General features: G+C 45.8%; 1 gene segment (V, D, J or C); it reads left to right on the forward strand.

Moving 5' to 3' along the window:
* Positions 1–69: 69 nt before the first annotated feature.
* LOC142188557 (Ig kappa chain V-V regions-like) lies at positions 70–17,875 on the forward strand. The segment is given in 2 exon segments: positions 70–142; positions 17,568–17,875. Coding segments are annotated over 2 exon segments (381 nt in total).
* Positions 17,876–18,153: the final 278 nt, after the last annotated feature.

Raw genomic sequence — 18,153 nt, forward strand, 5'->3', positions numbered from 1 at the left:
CTAGGGCTGGAGAAAGGGTTATGGATTTAGCTGTAATGGCAGAAATGTTTTGTTGAATTTGAGACCAGAATGGGGAAATTAGTGGGCACGACCACCAGATATGAAGTTGCGTACCAGGTTCCAGAGAGCATCTCCAACAAAGGTTTGTATCTGAGAGTTTATGGGCATGGAGCCAATCAGGGGTTCTGTACCATCTCGCCAAACACTTATAATGTAGTTCCTGAAGTTTGGTGCAGGTGGAGAAACCGTGTGAGTGAGTTAGAATAGATCTGATGTCTTCGTCTTCCAGCGAAAGGTTTAAATCCTTCGCCCACGAATTTATATAGATAGTAGAGATGAGCGAACAGTGTTCTATCGAACACATGTTCGATCGGATATCAGGGTGTTCGCCATGTTCGAATCGAATCGAACACCACGTGGTAAAGTGCGCCAAAATTCGATTCCCCTCCCACCTTCCCTGGCGCCTTTTTTGCACCAATAACAGCGCAGGGGAGGTGGGACAGGAACTACGACACCGGGGGCATTGAAAAAAATTGGAAAAAGTCATTGGCTGCCGAAATCAGGTGACCTCCATTTTAGACGAATAGTGGATTTCAAATCCGGGTCATATGAGAATGTGAACTTTGTGACTATGAGACAGGGATAGCTGTACAGGCAGGGATAGCTAGGGATAACCTTTATTTAGGGGGGAATGTTATTAAAAATAACTTTTTGGGGCTCTATCGGGTGTGTAATTGTGATTTTTGTGAGATAAACTTTTTCCCATAGGGATGCATTGGCCAGCGCTGATTGGCCGAATTCCGTACTCTGGCCAATCAGCGCTGGCCAATGCATTCTATTAGCTTGATGAAGCAGAGTGTGCACAAGGGTTCAAGCGCACCCTCGGCTCTGATGTAGCAGAGCCGAGGCTGCACAAGGGTTCAAGCGCACCCTCGGCTCTGATGTAGGAGAGCCGAGGGTGCACTTGAACCCTTGTGCACCCTCAGCTCTGCTACATCAGAGCCGAGGGTGCGCTTGAACCCTTGTGCACACTCTGCTTCATCAAGCTAATAGAATGCATTGGCCAGCGCTGATTGGCCAATGTATTCTATTAGCCTGATGAAGTAGAGCTGAATGTGTGTGCTAAGCACACACATTCAGCTCTACTTCATCGGGCTAATAGAATGCATTGGCCAGCGCTGATTGGCCAGAGTACGGAACTCGACCAATCAGCGCTGGCTCTGCTGGAGGAGGCGGAGTCTAAGATCGCTCCACACCAGTCTCCATTCAGGTCCGACCTTAGACTCCGCCTCCTTCGGCAGAGCCAGCGCTGATTGGCCGAAGGCTGGCCAATGCATTCCTATGCGAATGCAGAGACTTAGCAGTGCTGAGTCAGTTTTGCTCAACTACACATCTGATGCACACTCGGCACTGCTACATCAGATGTAGCAATCTGATGTAGCAGAGCCGAGGGTGCACTAGAACCCCTGTGCAAACTCAGTTCACGCTAATAGAATGCATTGGCCAGCGCTGATTGGCCAATGCATTCTATTAGCCCGATGAAGTAGAGCTGAATGTGTGTGCTAAGCACACACATTCAGCACTGCTTCATCAAGCCAATACAATGCATTAGCCAGTGCTGATTGGCCAGAGTACGGAATTCGGCCAATCAGCGCTGGCCAATGCATTCTATTAGCCCGATGAAGTAGAGCTGAATGTGTGTGCTAAGCACACACATTCAGCACTGCTTCATCAAGCCAATACAATGCATTAGCCAGTGCTGATTGGCCAGAGTACGGAATTCGGCCAATCAGCGCTGGCTCTGCTGGAGGAGGCGGAGTCTAAGATCGCTCCACACCAGTCTCCATTCAGGTCCGACCTTAGACTCCGCCTCCTCCAGCAGAGCCAGCGCTGATTGGCCGAATTCCGTACTCTGGCCAATCAGCACTGGCTAATGCATTGTATTGGCTTGATGAAGCGGTGCTGAATGTGTGTGCTTAGCACACACATTCAGCTCTACTTCATCGGGCTAATAGAATGCATTGGCCAATCAGCGCTGGCCAATGCATTCTATTAGCGTGAACTGAGTTTGCACAGGGGTTCTAGTGCACCCTCGGCTCTGCTACATCAGATTGCTACATCTGATGTAGCAGTGCCGAGTGTGCATCAGATGTGTAGTTGAGCAAAACTGACTCAGCACTGCTAAGTCTGCATTCGCATAGGAATGCATTGGCCAGCCTTCGGCCAATCAGCGCTGGCTCTGCCGGAGGAGGCGGAGTCTAAGGTCGGACCTGAATGGAGACTGGTGTGGAGCTATCTTAGACTCCGCCTCCTCCAGCAGAGCCAGCGCTGATTGGCCGAATTCCGTACTCTGGCCAATCAGCACTGGCTAATGCATTGTATTGGCTTGATGAAGCAGTGCTGAATGTGTGTGCTTAGCACACACATTCAGCTCTACTTCATCGGGCTAATAGAATGCATTGGCCAATCAGCGCTGGCCAATGCATTCTATTAGCGTGAACTGAGTTTGCACAGGGGTTCTAGTGCACCCTCGGCTCTGCTACATCAGATTGCTACATCTGATGTAGCAGTGCCGAGTGTGCATCAGATGTGTAGTTGAGCAAAACTGACTCAGCACTGCTAAGTCTGCATTCGCATAGGAATGCATTGGCCAGCCTTCGGCCAATCAGCGCTGGCTCTGCCGGAGGAGGCGGAGTCTAAGGTCGGACCTGAATGGAGACTGGTGTGGAGCGATCTTAGACTCCGCCTCCTCCAGCAGAGCCAGCGCTGATTGGCCGAATTCCGTACTCTGGCCAATCAGCACTGGCTAATGCATTGTATTGGCTTGATGAAGCAGTGCTGAATGTGTGTGCTTAGCACACACATTCAGCTCTACTTCATCGGGCTAATAGAATGCATTGGCCAGCGCTGATTGGCCGAATTCCGTACTCTGGCCAATCAGCACTGGCTAATGCATTGTATTGGCTTGATGAAGCAGTGCTGAATGTGTGTGCTTAGCACACACATTCAGCTCTACTTCATCGGGCTAATAGAATGCATTGGCCAATCAGCGCTGGCCAATGCATTCTATTAGCGTGAACTGAGTTTGCACAGGGGTTCTAGTGCACCCTCGGCTCTGCTACATCAGATTGCTACATCTGATGTAGCAGTGCCGAGTGTGCATCAGATGTGTAGTTGAGCAAAACTGACTCAGCACTGCTAAGTCTGCATTCGCATAGGAATGCATTGGCCAGCCTTCGGCCAATCAGCGCTGGCTCTGCCGGAGGAGGCGGAGTCTAAGGTCGGACCTGAATGGAGACTGGTGTGGAGCGATCTTAGACTCCGCCTCCTCCAGCAGAGCCAGCGCTGATTGGCCGAATTCCGTACTCTGGCCAATCAGCACTGGCTAATGCATTGTATTGGCTTGATGAAGCAGTGCTGAATGTGTGTGCTTAGCACACACATTCAGCTCTACTTCATCGGGCTAATAGAATGCATTGGCCAATCAGCGCTGGCCAATGCATTCTATTAGCGTGAACTGAGTTTGCACAGGGGTTCTAGTGCACCCTCGGCTCTGCTACATCAGATTGCTACATCTGATGTAGCAGTGCCGAGTGTGCATCAGATGTGTAGTTGAGCAAAACTGACTCAGCACTGCTAAGTCTGCATTCGCATAGGAATGCATTGGCCAGCCTTCGGCCAATCAGCGCTGGCTCTGCCGGAGGAGGCGGAGTCTAAGGTCGGACCTGAATGGAGACTGGTGTGGAGTTATCTTAGACTCCGCCTCCTCCAGCAGAGCCAGCGCTGATTGGTCGAGTTCCGTACTCTGGCCAATCAGCACTGGCCAATGCATTTCTATGGGGAAAAGTTAGCTTGCGAAAATCGCAAACTGACAGGGATTTCCATGAAATAAAGTGACTTTTATGCCCCCAGACATGCTTCCCCTGCTGTCCCAGTGTCATTCCAGGGTGTTGGTATCATTTCCTGGGGTGTCATAGTGGACTTGGTGACCCTCCAGACACGAATTTGGGTTTCCCCCTTAACGAGTTTATGTTCCCCATAGACTATAATGGGGTTCGAAACCCATTCGAACACTCGAACAGTGAGCGGCTGTTCGAATCGAATTTCGAACCTCGAACATTTTAGTGTTCGCTCATCTCTAATAGATAGGTGTTCGATCAGACTGGGTGGAGGTTAAGGCTAATTTACATTTCATCAGTTTTCTCATTGAGTGTTCATCCGAGAGAATCAGATTTTCAAAAAGGGTAAGAGGCCTGCGTATTTTTTGTAAGTTGGGAATAGTAGATAGTGCTTTTTTAAAGTGTGCAAGATGTAAGTGGGTTAATGGGACTTCAGGGAGCCAATTATAAAGAGTCTCAGGAGGTATTGGTTCACCGTGTTGAATTAGATCGCCTAGTGTCTTACCCAAAAGTTTAGACCAAAAATCTTCCATAGGTTTCATTTTTGAAGGTAAGAGGTGTGGTGTTAAATCAGCAGGGTACGCTTTTGATGGATAGGGGGCGAGGGACGATTTGTGTAAGCTCCAGGCTTCACAGGGGCCTTGAAGCAACGGATCAAATGACTTGGATCTCACCGTTCTGAGAGAAGTGTTCCAGAGAATATTTTTTTAGTGACGTGCCATGTTCCGCTTTAGCAATTGCATTTAAAATGGAGTCTGTAAGGGGAGCACTTAAAGTCAACCAACAGTTGAGGAGGTTCGCATGGTAGTAGGAAATAATGTCTGGCATGGAGATGCCCCCTTTATGTTTAGATTTAGCTAGAAGGGCAAAGGAAATTCTAGGCGGTTTATCTCTCCAGACGAATTTGTTCAAAAGGGAGTAGATAGAACGTAAGTAAGAAATTGGGAGGGCAATGGGAATCATTTGTAATTTGTACAATATCATGGGAACCACGTATGATTTTATAAGGTTTTTACGACCCATCCAGGACAGGTAGGGAAGGTCATATGAACGCAATACTTTGCGCAAATCTTTGAGCAAAGTAAGGAAATTGTCCTTATATAAGTCCGAAAGATTACTGGATAGGCAAATTCCTAAGTATTTCAGATAGTCAGTTTTCCAAACATACGGGGAGGAGGCCTAGAACTTACAGTTTTGGAACGATTCACTGTTGAACACGCTATTTGGCATTGAGATCCAACTGCAGATCTCAATTCCTGACAGCGATTCAACAGTGAATCGCTCCAAAACTGTAAGTTCAATCATCAAGTTCTTGGTATCATTTTAAAGATGAGATTCTCCTCTTTAAAATGCAATTGAAAGCATCAAGATATGTTGATGCAGTCCAAATATATAAACATTACATTTCACCCAATCCCTGTCCTGTCTATACTTGAGATTTCCACAGTAAAATACATCTCTAGTGATATCCGTTACACACTAAAATAATAGTAATAACGATTATCACTAGAGATGAACATATAGATTGCTAAAATTTTTATAGGGGGATGGAAAATAACAATTTTATGTAAAGTCCTATTTAATTTGCATGCACAAAATGGGATGACACATTTCTACGATTTTTGGCGATTCTTTAACACCCGCCCCTGTAAATATATACATGTGTGGTATGTATGAACTCCTCACATATTGCAGTTTTATGGACAGTACATTATGTTTGCAGAAAGGGATTGCTTGAGCCGCACTTTAGTGGCAAATTTGAATTTTTGTGCAATGTTTGCTTGCAATCTCTGTTTGCTGCAAAGTTGAATGAAGGTGGTTGTATATATCAACAATTAAATTGTGTTTTTATATACGGTATGCTGTGTAATCTGAAAAAAAAGTTAGATTTTGGTATCACAGTCACAGTTTGGTAGGTGCAGTATAGCTTTTTAACATATTAGTGAACAACAGCTAAATCCTTCTTGTCTTCTGTATTCATGTTTTTTGGGAGTCTGAGGTCTTGTTGTAGTTGATGTCTGCGGTACATATAGTATATATACACATTGTATACACCATAAGCTATTATTTTAAAAGTATTTTGTATATGAATCTGAGATTGAACATGAGTTTTAGGTGCAAATATATGTTTTAGCGTATTTTTTCAAAAAATTATTTGTGTTGGTCGCAAAGTTGCATGAAGGTGGATGTGGCTATCGATGACCCATTAAGACATTTGTAATCTTCAGGTTGTCTACTTTCAAAAAATATATAGGGTTTAGGGGTTCACTTACTATTCACGGTGTGTAATCCCTACATTTTATAGGATGATACTTTTTTAACATTTCCAGCTTCAAAGCAGATTTTTTTTCCTTCCAGTTCTAGCGATTTTCTGAAGACACGTGCATATGGGTGCAGGCTATAGTGATATGAATGAACTCTGCACATGTTGAACTCTTATTTTTAGGAGGTTTGGTGCAATACATTTTTTTGTTTGTTTTCCGCTTTTAACAACTAATATACATTTATTTGCATTTTTTCATAAAACATTCACTTTAAATCAAAATTGCATGAAGGCGCCTGTTCGTATACAGTACCAAGTGGCATTCTGACAATGCTGCAGGTGTCTACTTTAAGAAAATATATATGTATGGGGGGATGTTGGATGCTTTTTTAATGTTGCAATTTAGGTTTGATTTGTCCATCTCAAAACTGTGAAAATTGCTCTGGCTACTGGAGGTGCAAAATTTCCAGAAACCCTTGAAGCGAAAAGGTTAAACAAAACTTAACGGGGTTGTCCAGGCAAAAATGGCCACGTGACCACTGTGGCCATTGAGTGTCTTCAGCACAACGCTTTAAGAGACCTGGGAGAGCAAAGAAACTAGGAGGCGAGTGATGACAATGGAGCAACAGGGAAAGGTGAGTATTAGAGATAAATGAATACGGTTCGATCGAATAGATATTCGATCGAATATCAGGCCGTTCGAGGTATTCGATTCCAATCGAATACCACGAGGCAAACGCGGTAAAAAATTTGTATCCCCTCCCACCTTCCCTGGTGCTTTTTTGCACCAATATCAGTGCAGGGGAGGTGGGACAGGAAGTACAATAACGGTGGCATCGAAGAAAAATCGGAAAAAGGAATTGGCGGCCGAAATCAGGTGACCTCCACTTTAGACGAATGGTGGATTTAACATTCGATCAATTTGAGACTGAACTATGTGACTGTGAGACAGGGACAGATCTACAGGCAGGGTGAGCTAGGGATTACCTCTATTTAGGTGGGAATGTCATTCATCCAGCTTTTTGGGGCTCTATATGGTCGGGATCCCTGTCAACTTGCGATATGCGGGAGCTGACTTTTTCCCATAGGAATGCATTGCCCAGCATTGATTAGCCAAATGCCATACAGAATACAGTATTTGGCCAATCAACGTTGGTTCTGCCGGAGGAGGCGGAGTCTAAGATCTCTCCACAGCAGTTTTCATTGTGGTCCAATCTCAGATGTAGCAGTGCTGACACAGCTCTGCTACACGAAGAAGCAGCTGAGCTCAGCACACACAGAGATGCAGCAGAGCTGAGTGTGCAGCAGTGTTCAATGCACACTCAGCACTGCAGTCTCCATTCTGGTCCGATATAAGATTCCGCCTTCTCCGGCAGAACCAGCGTTGATTGGCCGAATACTGTTTTCTGTATGGCATTCGGCCAATCAATGCTGGTCAATGCATTCCTATGGGAAAAAGTCAGCTCGCACATATTGCAAGCTGACAGGGATCCTGACGTAATACAGGTACTTGGGCTTGTTAGATGCCCCCAGACATGCTTCCCCTGCTGTCCCAGTTGCATTCCAGGGTGTTGGCATCATTTCCTGGGGTGTGATAGTGGACTTGGTGACCCTCCTGAGTTGAAGGGTGGGATCCTCTGAAACGAGGCATTTTTCCCCATAGACTATAATGGGGTTCGATATTCGTTCGAATAGTCAAATATTGAGCGGCTATTCGAAACGAATATCGAATATTTTACTGTTCGCTCATCTCTAGTGAGTATGTATTTTTTTAACTGCCCTCAATGTATTTAAACTTTAAAAATTCAGTTTGAACAACCTCTTTAAGAAATGAATAATTATCAGATTAGCATACTCAGTTACACTGTGTAGTGGGTGAGCAGAGCAGAAAAAAAAGAAACCTTAACCCCTTCCCGACATCCGCCATAATAGTACAGCGCCCGCCGGGTGTCTACTGTTTTAAGCAGTAGACTACTGGCGCTAATGTCTCCGATCGGTCCCTGCTTTGATTAAAAAGTGATGAAAGCAATAGCATTTCCCGAAAATGGTAGAACTAAAAAGTACACCCGGTCCCGCAAAAAAAGACGCCCTATGCATCCCTGTACACGGATGTATAAAAAAGTTACGACTGTCAGAATATGGCGACTTTTACAAAAAAAATGTTTTAACACAGTTTGGGATTTTTTTTTTCAAGGGGTCAAAATGTAAATAAAACCATATAAATTTGGTATCCCCGGAACCGTACCGAAACACAGAATACAGGGGACATGTCATTTTGGCTGCACAGTGAACGCCGTAAAACCAAAGCCCGTAATAATGTCTCAGAAATGCATTTTTTCTTCAAATCCCCCCCATTCTGAATTTTTTTCCTGCTTCCCAGTACATTATACAGAATAATTAATGGTGGCATCATGAAGAAAAATTTGTCCCGCAAAGATTAAGACCTCATATGGCTCTGGGAGCGGAGAAATAAAAAAGTTATGGGGTTTAGAAGGAGGGGAGTCAAAAACGAAAAACGAAAATCAAAAAATGCCATCGGCGGGAAGGGGTTAATAAAAATTATTTAACATATCTCTTCCAGATTTGCAAGAAAATTTCCCAAACTCATTTTTGATCCCTTTAGTTCTGAAGAGGATTATAAAGACCTATATAATAGAAACCCCCATAAAGCACCACATTTTTAAAACTGCACCCCTCAAATAATTCAAAGCAGCATTTGGGAAGTTTGTTAACCCTTTAAGCATTTCACAGGAATTAAAAAAAAAATAATATGGTAAAATTTAGATATTTCATTTTTATCCAATAATACATTCATTTATCCCTAAAATTAACACATCTACAAAAGGTTAAAGGAGAAAATGCATCTCACAGTTTATCATGCAATTTCTCCTGGGCACAGAAATAACCCACATGTAGGTATAAACTGAGGTTTGGGCAGATGGCAGCGCATGGAAGGGAAGGAGCAACACTGGGCATTTGAAAAGCAGATTTTTCTGGAATAGTTTTCAGGCACCATATCTCGTTTGCAGAGTCCCTGGAGTACCAAAACAATGAAAACCCCCCAAAAAGTGACCCCATTTTGGAAACTACACCCCTCAAGAAATTTCTCAATTGGTATGGTGAGCATTTTGACACTACAGCTGTTTCACAGATTCTATTAGCATTGGGATGTAAAAAAAAAAAAAATTACTTTTTTCCGAATAATTTAGCGCCATATTTTTAATTTTTACAAGGGAATAAAGAAGAAAAAGCCCCCCCACGGTTTGTTACACAATTTCTCCTGAACACGGCAATACTCCATATGTGGTTGTAAACTGCTGTATGGGAACATGGTGGGACTCAAAATAGGAAGAGCGCTATTTGGCATTTGGAGGGCACATTTTGCTGGAATAGTTTTAAGCTACAATATTGTATTTGCAGAGCCCCTAAAGTATCAATACAATGGAAACCCATCAAAAGTGACCCCATTTTAGATACTACACCCGTCAAGGAATTTCACAAGGAGTATTATCATTTTGAGCCTAAAAATGCTTCCCAAACATTAATATACAATGTAAACTAAATAAAATTTTTAAAGAAATCTGCCATTTTGGTGCCTAATACATTGTAGCCACTTTCAGTCATCAGAGACTCTCATAAAACTATTAAGTGGGCTATCCTGAATACATATAAGTTATATACATGGGTGTACACTGCTGCTTGGGCACACAACAGGGCCCAGAAGGGAAGGAGTTCTGTGACTTTCTGGACACCATTTTGTTTTTGCAGATCCATTGTAGGTGCCAGTAAATTGGAATTTTCTAAAAAGTGATGCCATTTTGTAGGAGTAATTTTAGGGTCTCTGCAAATATGACATGGGGTCCGAATTCCAACAATCTAAATCTATGCTCCAAAAGCCACAAATCGCTCCTTCACATCTGCGCCCTGCTGTGTGCCCAAATGGCAGTAACAGTTAACACCTGCTCTGGATCCCCACCAAGATGTCTCTGAAGTGCCGGCCATATTTTTACTATTGGCTTCAGAGACCGGGACCGCCGGCTGTAAATTTACCGGTCAACCAGTTAAATATCTTAGCTGTAAGTTTTTGTTTTTGGTATTAGCCTTATATGTTTAGCTCACAGCTTTTCTATATTTTGAGCTCTCTCTATTCTTGATTGTTTGGGGAGTCCCTTTACTTCTAAGATGACTTATCTGCTGGAAACTACTTCAATTGTTTAATAGATTTCTGTATTTTTATGCCTTGAAATGAAATGTTTCACCATCAGATGGCGCTCAAGGACTGTGAAATCCAGGATCCCTCCTTCCGTCCCCGCATCATCTCTGTAGTGATATTATAATGTAAGGAGGGATTTCTGTATTACTGATACCTGAGTATTGTTACCAGAATATAAGACTCAATACTAGAGGTTATATGGGCAGGGATACAATGGGGCTACTCAATATTATATAAGGAACTTTCCCCCTACGCCCAACAGCAGCACAACTGGGGTATTTCTGCCCCTATGAGCTGTTAGGACAGGTGGAATTTTTAATTACCTAACAGCTTTTGACCCCCTATAAGAGGCCGGAAGACCTACTCCCCCTTGTGTTTTTTTCTGTCCTGTGGGACAGGACAGGTGGTCAGGGGGGAGCAGGTGTTCTGACCTCTCATAGGGGTCCACTGCTCTCCCCCTTCCTTACCTGACAGCGGAAGACCTTCATTTTTTCCTTTTCATTAGGAGGTTTCTTCATCTTCCCGGCGGGGGAACCTGCCGCTTCTGTTGCTCTGTCGCGCCGGGTCTGGGGCTTCCCCATGCGCAGGAACTTTAGGCCTAGGAACCTATCTCAGGTTCCTCGGGTCTGCCGGCTAACTGGTCCGCTGCACATGCGCAGTGCGCGGTCTCGCGGCGGACATAGAAAGAAACCTCCCTGTTCCTGGGGATCCCAGGCCTGAGTTGGATCCCCCTGCCCCCCCCTCTCTTTTTTAGATTCATATTGCCTCCTTTGCAGGCCCGCCCCCTTTGGGCTTTGCTCTGGACAAACCCCGCCCCCTGGCCTATTTAAAGTCCCCCTAGACCATCATTCAGTGCTTGTCGCTCCGGTTACAAGCACATCAACTGGTCATTCATTTGCCCTGGAAAGCTGTGCTTCGTTGATTAAGGTTTCGTGGACATGGCCAGGGGGAGGGGGAAAGCAGGTGTTGGTGTTATCCCTGGGAGCGGTAAGTTGTTAGTGGATCTCTCTTTCTTCCTCCTCAGAATGTCTTCCTCTTCCTCCTCCACTATTCCTCCTCGAAGGAAAGTTGCGTCCAAAAGGAAGCATCTGGTGTGCGCTACCTGTAAGGTTCCGCTCCCGGACGACTCTCAGTACCGGTTCTGTCAGGGGTGCAGAGCCCCCCCCCCACTCTGAAACAACTCCCATGCGAGAGATGGTTTCCTGGGTGAAGGGGTATGTCCAGGACTCCATGAAGAGGACGGAATCTGTTTCCCTGGCCAAGAGACCGCGCCTGGACTGTGAGTTGTCCCTGCCGCCCCTGGAAAAATTGCGCCTCAGGGGCGTGGAATCGTCATCAAGTACTGAGGAGGAGAAGGAGATTTTTCCCCTGGACAAGATGTCCAGAGTATTCAGAGACCGGGAAGGCTCAAGCCGCAGGTCCCGCACTTTCAGGCCTTCTTCGGAGATGCTCCGCCTGATGGAGGGCGAATGGAGGCACCCGGAGAGATCCTTTGCGCCATCCAGGCGTTTTAAGTCGCTTTTTCCCATCTCTGAGAGTCAGCTGAAGACATGGGGTCCTCCACCAAAAGTGGACGTCGCCGTGGCCAAATTATCCAGGCACACTGTCCTTCCATCTGAGGACGGGTCTGGTCTCAGGGATCCCATGGACCGCCGAGTGGAAGGATCTCTGAGGTGGGTGTATTCGGCCGCCTCTGCCCAGGCCTCTTTGGATATTGTCACGAATGAGGTAGCGACTGGCTTACGGGCAGAGCTTTCATCTCTTGCCAAGGACATCGATTCCGGCGTGGATCGAGATGATCTCCTCGCGGCAATGTCGGATATCACTTTACTGGTGGATCACCTGACCGAGGCTACCCATTTACAGACCCATCTGGCGGCCAGATCCATGGCACTGGCTACTGTGGCTTGCCGACCCCTGTGGCTGAAGCCCTGGAAGGCTGATCTCACCTCCAAAAACAGACTGTGTGGTCTCCCCTTTGAGCCCGGACGGCTGTTCGGGAGGGAGCTCGACCACATCATGGAAGGATTGGCCGATTCCAAAGGCAAGAATCTGCCGCAGCCTCTTGAAGGTCGGAGTTCCTCCTTTCGAGGAAGAGGCGCCACCAGGAGAGGAACCAGAGGCCAGCGGCGATCCGGCAGAGGAAGAGGTCGGGGCTTATCTCGTGGGCGTAAGAATGCCCCCTTCTAATTCCCGCCCTGCGCCCTCAAGGCATATTCATAGTCCCGTACCTGGACGACTGGCTTCTGAAGGCTCATTCAAAGGAGGTTCTTACCATGCAGGTGCAGACCGTCGTAGCTCTACTAGACAAGCTGGGGTGGCTGGTAAACTGGCAGAAGTCAGTAATGGTGCCATCAACACGAGTTCAGTTCCTGGGACTTATTCTAGACTCTCTCAACATGACGGTCTCTCTACCCTCTCCTCGCAAAAGGAAAATTGCTCGGGCAGCACATCATTTGTCTTCTACATGGAAGGTCACCATCAGGATGGCTATGAAGGTCCTTGGATTGATGTCTGCTACCCTAGATGCAGTTCCTTGGGCCCTATGGCATATGCGCCCTCTACAGAACGAGATCTTGAGAGTCTGGAATCACAGTCCTTTAAGTTTACAGAAGCCAATCCAGTTAACCATCAGCACCCGGCAAACCTTGCCCTGGTGGACCCATCTGCGAGATGGGAAGTCCTCGGTCCAGCCCGCCTGGACCCTGTTGACGACAGATGCCTCCCTCACAGGCTGGGGAGCTCATCTCGGGGAGACCCCGGTTCAAGGTACATGGAATCAGCGGGAGAGGACGCACTCATCCAACTGGCGCGAGTTTACCGCAGTTCATCGAGCCCTTCTGTCATTTGCACCACTTCTACGAGGGAAAGCGGTCAAAGTAAGATCAGACAATCTGACGACAGTCCACTATATCAACAAGCAGGGAGGAACCAGGTCCCCCTCGCTTCTGCAAGTCACCAACCTGATCTTCTCCTGGGCAGAATGGAACCTCTCCCAGCTGGCCGCGGTACATATCCAGGGCCGCCTGAACATCCTAGCAGATCAACTCAGCAGAGGCCGCCCGACCGCAGGCGAATGGTCCTTGAATCAGGACATCTTCCACTACCTGACCAGGAGGTAGGGTCTCCCCGAGGTGGATCTGATGGCCACCCAACACAATGCCAAAGTAGAAAGGTTTTGCTCCCTGTACCGGGAAGACAACCCTTTGGCTGTGGATGCCCTGTCAATACCATGGAGGTTCGAACTGGCATACGTGTTCCCGCCCATCCCGATGATACCAAAGGTATTGATGAAACTCAGGCAGGACCAGACTTCGGCAATAGTGATCATGCCGTTCTGGCCAAAAAGGGCATGGTTCACCAACCTTATCCTTATGAGTCGGGGGAACTACTGGAGGCTTCCACTAGTCAGGAACCTGGTGTCACTGAACAGTCGGCCGTGCCTGGGCCTAGACAAATTCAACCTCACTGCCTGGAGGTTAACCGCGCCATACGCGCAGACAGAAGATTGTCCCAGGGAGTGCTAAGTACTTTAGCCCATTCAAGAGCAGAGGCAACCAATCAGAGCTACCAGAGGATCACCCGGATATTCCGAGATTGGTGTACAGGCAGCCACCGCGATCCAGACAGAGATGCAGTCCCAGAGTTCTTACAGAACGGCCTGGAGAGAGGACTAGCACCTGCCACCCTCAAGGTTCAAGTGTCAGCTCTATCTGCTCTCCTGGAGACACGGCTTTCACAAGATCCTCTTGTCAAACAGTTCCTTAGGGGGGCTGCCAGGCTCCGCCCCCAAGTACGGCCCCCTGTCCCCAGGTAGGACCTGGCCGCGGTTCTACAAGGGCTGTGTGCGCCCCCCTTCGAACCATTATCTGAAGTGGACTGGAAGTACCTGTCATTTAATGTGACTTTCCTGCTGGCAATAACCTCCGCCAAGAGGGTTGGCGAATTGCAGGCTCTAGCGGCCTCCGAACCTTTCAGAACCTTCTTCCCTGACAGAGTACAGCTAAGGTTTGTTCCGGGATTTTTGCCAAAGGTACCAACACTTCAGAACACCAACCAAGTGATCACCCTACCGGGTTTCTTTCCCTCTCCTTCTACGGAGCAGGAGGAGAAGCTACACACACTGGATCTGGTAAGAGCACAACGTATTTACCTAGACCGTACAGCACCGTTCCGAAGATCAGAGAATCTTCTGGTTAATGTGTTTGGCCACAATAGAGGCGCTAAAGCATCAAAGGTAACCCTGTTGAGATGGATCAGAGAAGCTATCAGCTGTTCCCTTCGGGCCCAGAGTCTTCCTGTTCCAGATTTCCTACGAGCCCATGCCACCCGAGCAGTAGCGACATCATGGGCAGAGACACGGTTCCTCTCTAGAGCAGATATGTGCTGCAGCCTCGTGGAGCTCACAGCCGACTTTTGCCAAACACTACAGATTGGACTGGTGTACTGCCGATGCTACAGCATTTGGGCACTCCGTCTTGGCATCAGCCTGCCTGGAGGACCCGCCCTAGGGGAAACAATACTTGCTAAATCCCCAGTTGTGCTGCTGTTGGGCGTAGGGGGAAAGAAAGATTATGAATGATAATCTGTTTTCCCTTAGCCCAAACAGCAGCACAAGGCTCCCTCCCTAGGAGGCACTATTGTACAAATATGTTGTGCATATGGGTGTGTATCACCTTTATAAATTATGCTTTGTATATCATACTTGTTACTAACACAAGGGAGGAGCAGGTCTTCCGGCCTCTTATAGGGGTCAAAAGCTGTTAGATAATTAAAAATTCCACCTGTCCTAACAGCTCATAGGGGCAGAAATACCCCAGTTGTGCTGCTGTTTGGGCTAAGGGAAAACAGATTATCATTCATAATCTTTCTTTACTAAGCAAAGAATAAAGAATATTAGAGAGATGAATGGTAAAAATGTCTCCTACAATGTGTACAAGATAAGTAAATCCTATTAATATTATAAAGGTTAAAGTTTGTGAGTTTGGATGTTTGTGGGTTTGTGTGTTTGGATGTTTGGATGTTTAGATGTTTGTTCCTCAATCACGCAAAACCCACTCCACCGATTTGGCTGAAATTTTCCACAAACATAGTCACTACACTAAATTGCGCAATAGGCTACTTTTCGTCACAATAGCGCATATACGTTTTTCCCAGGACCCCCACAAAACCCAAACTCACATCACTATTTCTGCAATCTCACACACTTTCGACCATACGATTTGGCTGAAATTTTCCACAAACATAGTCACTACACTCAATTGCGCAATAGGCTATTTTTTGTCACAATAGCGCACATACGTTTTTCCCAGGACCCCCACAAAACCCAAACTCACATCACTATTTCTGCAATCTCACACACTTTCGACCATACGATTTGGCTGAAATTTTCCACAAACATAGCCACTACACTCGATTGCGCAATAGGCTACTTTTCGTCACAATAGCACACATACGTTTTTCCCAGGACCCCCACAAAACCCAAACTCACATCACTATTTCTGCAATCTCACACACTTTGGACCATAGCAAGCCACAAAATTCATATTACCCTCTACAGCAGAGGTCAGCATGCCAAGAGTGGCACTCCTGCCATATTTCACTGGCACACCAGCAGCCCAGGACCTGCAAGAGTTAAATGAAGTCCGAGTCTCTTCAGTGGGCTGCTAGAGCTCAAGCATAAGGACACTCCCCTTTGAGAGGGGTGCAGGAAACCCAGGGGGTGGAGCTTAATCGCTCAGGTCTGTGCCTGCTATAGTGGTCTGCATCCTGCTAACATTCCCCGAGGAGAAGAGGAAGCTACTAGCAAAGTGACACTGAAAAACACACAGGTACATAGGATTACTGTTCTCATTAATGTCCGGCATTTGGGGTTATTAGTTTAGTCTTAGTAACTCCATGTGCCTCACATTAATAGGAATAAACCCCATCATGTCCCTCATATTAACCCCTGTGTGCCTCACATTAATAGGAATAAACCCCATCATGTCCCTCATATTAACCCCTGTGTGCCTCACATTATTAGGAATAAACCCCATCATATCCCTCATATTAACCCCTGTGTGCCTCATATTAATAGGAATAAACCCCGTCATGTCCCTCATATTAACCCCTGTGGGCCCCATATAAGGGTTACTAATAAACCTCAATAATGAAGATACTTAACTATTACCTCCAAGTCTCTCACATATCAGTAACTCTTACACAAGGGTTAATGTGAGGGACATGATGGGGTTAATTGCTATTACTAAGAGGCGCATGGAGTTACTAAACTGTCATGCACAGGGCCAGACTTTATGTGGCTGCTCGAGAGTATCCTGTGCCCAAAACTGACATGTACTGGCGGAAAATAACAAATCATACAATGTATATCGAAGTATATTAACCTGAAATACCTCTGTCCCAAAGACACTATGTACAGTTTATACCAACACCGTATAGCAGCTGAAATACAAATTACATTCAACACAAAAGTCTCATGTGCTCTCAGAATTACAGCAAAAACAAGATACACAGTTACATTTCATATCCCATACCTTATACACAGTACGAAAACCTTACCCGTGCCTGTATATACCCACTTCTACAATCACCGCAGACGAAGTCGCGGGTACCAGCTAGTAAAATATAAAGAGCACCACTACCACACCTATTAAAAAATACAAAGACCCCCTCCCACCTATATTTTTTACACTTTGGCTAAAAAAAATAAAAAATAAAAAAAATTACAGAAAAAGTTACTGTTGTAAGCAATTTATATTCATATATTAGATGTCTGAAAATAGATTAACCCTTTATGTGTAATAAAATGTTCCCGTTACCCATCAATTTACTTAACAGAGAGAAATAACAAGAAATATACATCAGAATGAGAATTGTCATAAAGAGCCAATAAGTGTGATGGTGAGAAGTAGAAGGTGATTTCCATGTGATATTTGTGTATCTGCTCTCAGGGGCCTCTCCCCAGGGATTACAGCTGCTATATAGGAAACATTGTACAGGTGACATCTCTATAGTCTGTGCTGTCACTCCAGAGACATAAAGATGGCTTCTCAGGGGCTTCTGCTGTGTGTCTTACTGATCTCTATTCATGGTGAGAGTTACTGACACAGTGTAACGTCCAGCAGCACAGATGACATATTACAGCCATGATAGAAATACATTCATGTCTCCTCTTATTTCTCCTCCTCAGGATCCTGTGGAGATATTGCACTGACTCAGACTCCAGGTTCTATCGCTGTGTCCTCCGGAGATACAGTCACCATCTCAGTTACAGCCAGTGCTGATATAGGCAACAATTTACACTGGTACCAACAGAAACCAGGACACCCGCCAAAGCTTCTTATTAGATATGCAGCCATCCAACATACAGGAGTCCCAGACCGGTTCTCTGGATCTGGATATGGAACTTCATTCTCTTTTAGAATCTCCAAAGTGACAGAAGACGATGCAGCAGATTATTACTGTATGCAGGCTAAATCTTACCCTCTCACACAGTGATACAGAGCCGTACAAAAACTTCCTTTCTCATTTCTTACAGAGAAGAATCATATGTTATATTATAGAGAAGAAGCTCAGATGAGACGTCTTCAGTGGTGCAGCCTCTTCTCATCTGCATATTGTTCTCAAAAACACTGACCATAAACGGTGATGATGACGAATGAGCAGTAAAATATTTGGTTTGGTGTGTTATGGAAATATATTAGAAAATGGCTTGCCAATCAATAATCAATAAAATTGTATTCTTGTTTATTATGTATCTACCAATTTAAGGGAGA

Source organism: Leptodactylus fuscus, unplaced genomic scaffold (assembly GCF_031893055.1).
Source record: "Leptodactylus fuscus isolate aLepFus1 unplaced genomic scaffold, aLepFus1.hap2 HAP2_SCAFFOLD_508, whole genome shotgun sequence".
NCBI classification, from domain to species: Eukaryota; Metazoa; Chordata; class Amphibia; order Anura; family Leptodactylidae; genus Leptodactylus; species Leptodactylus fuscus.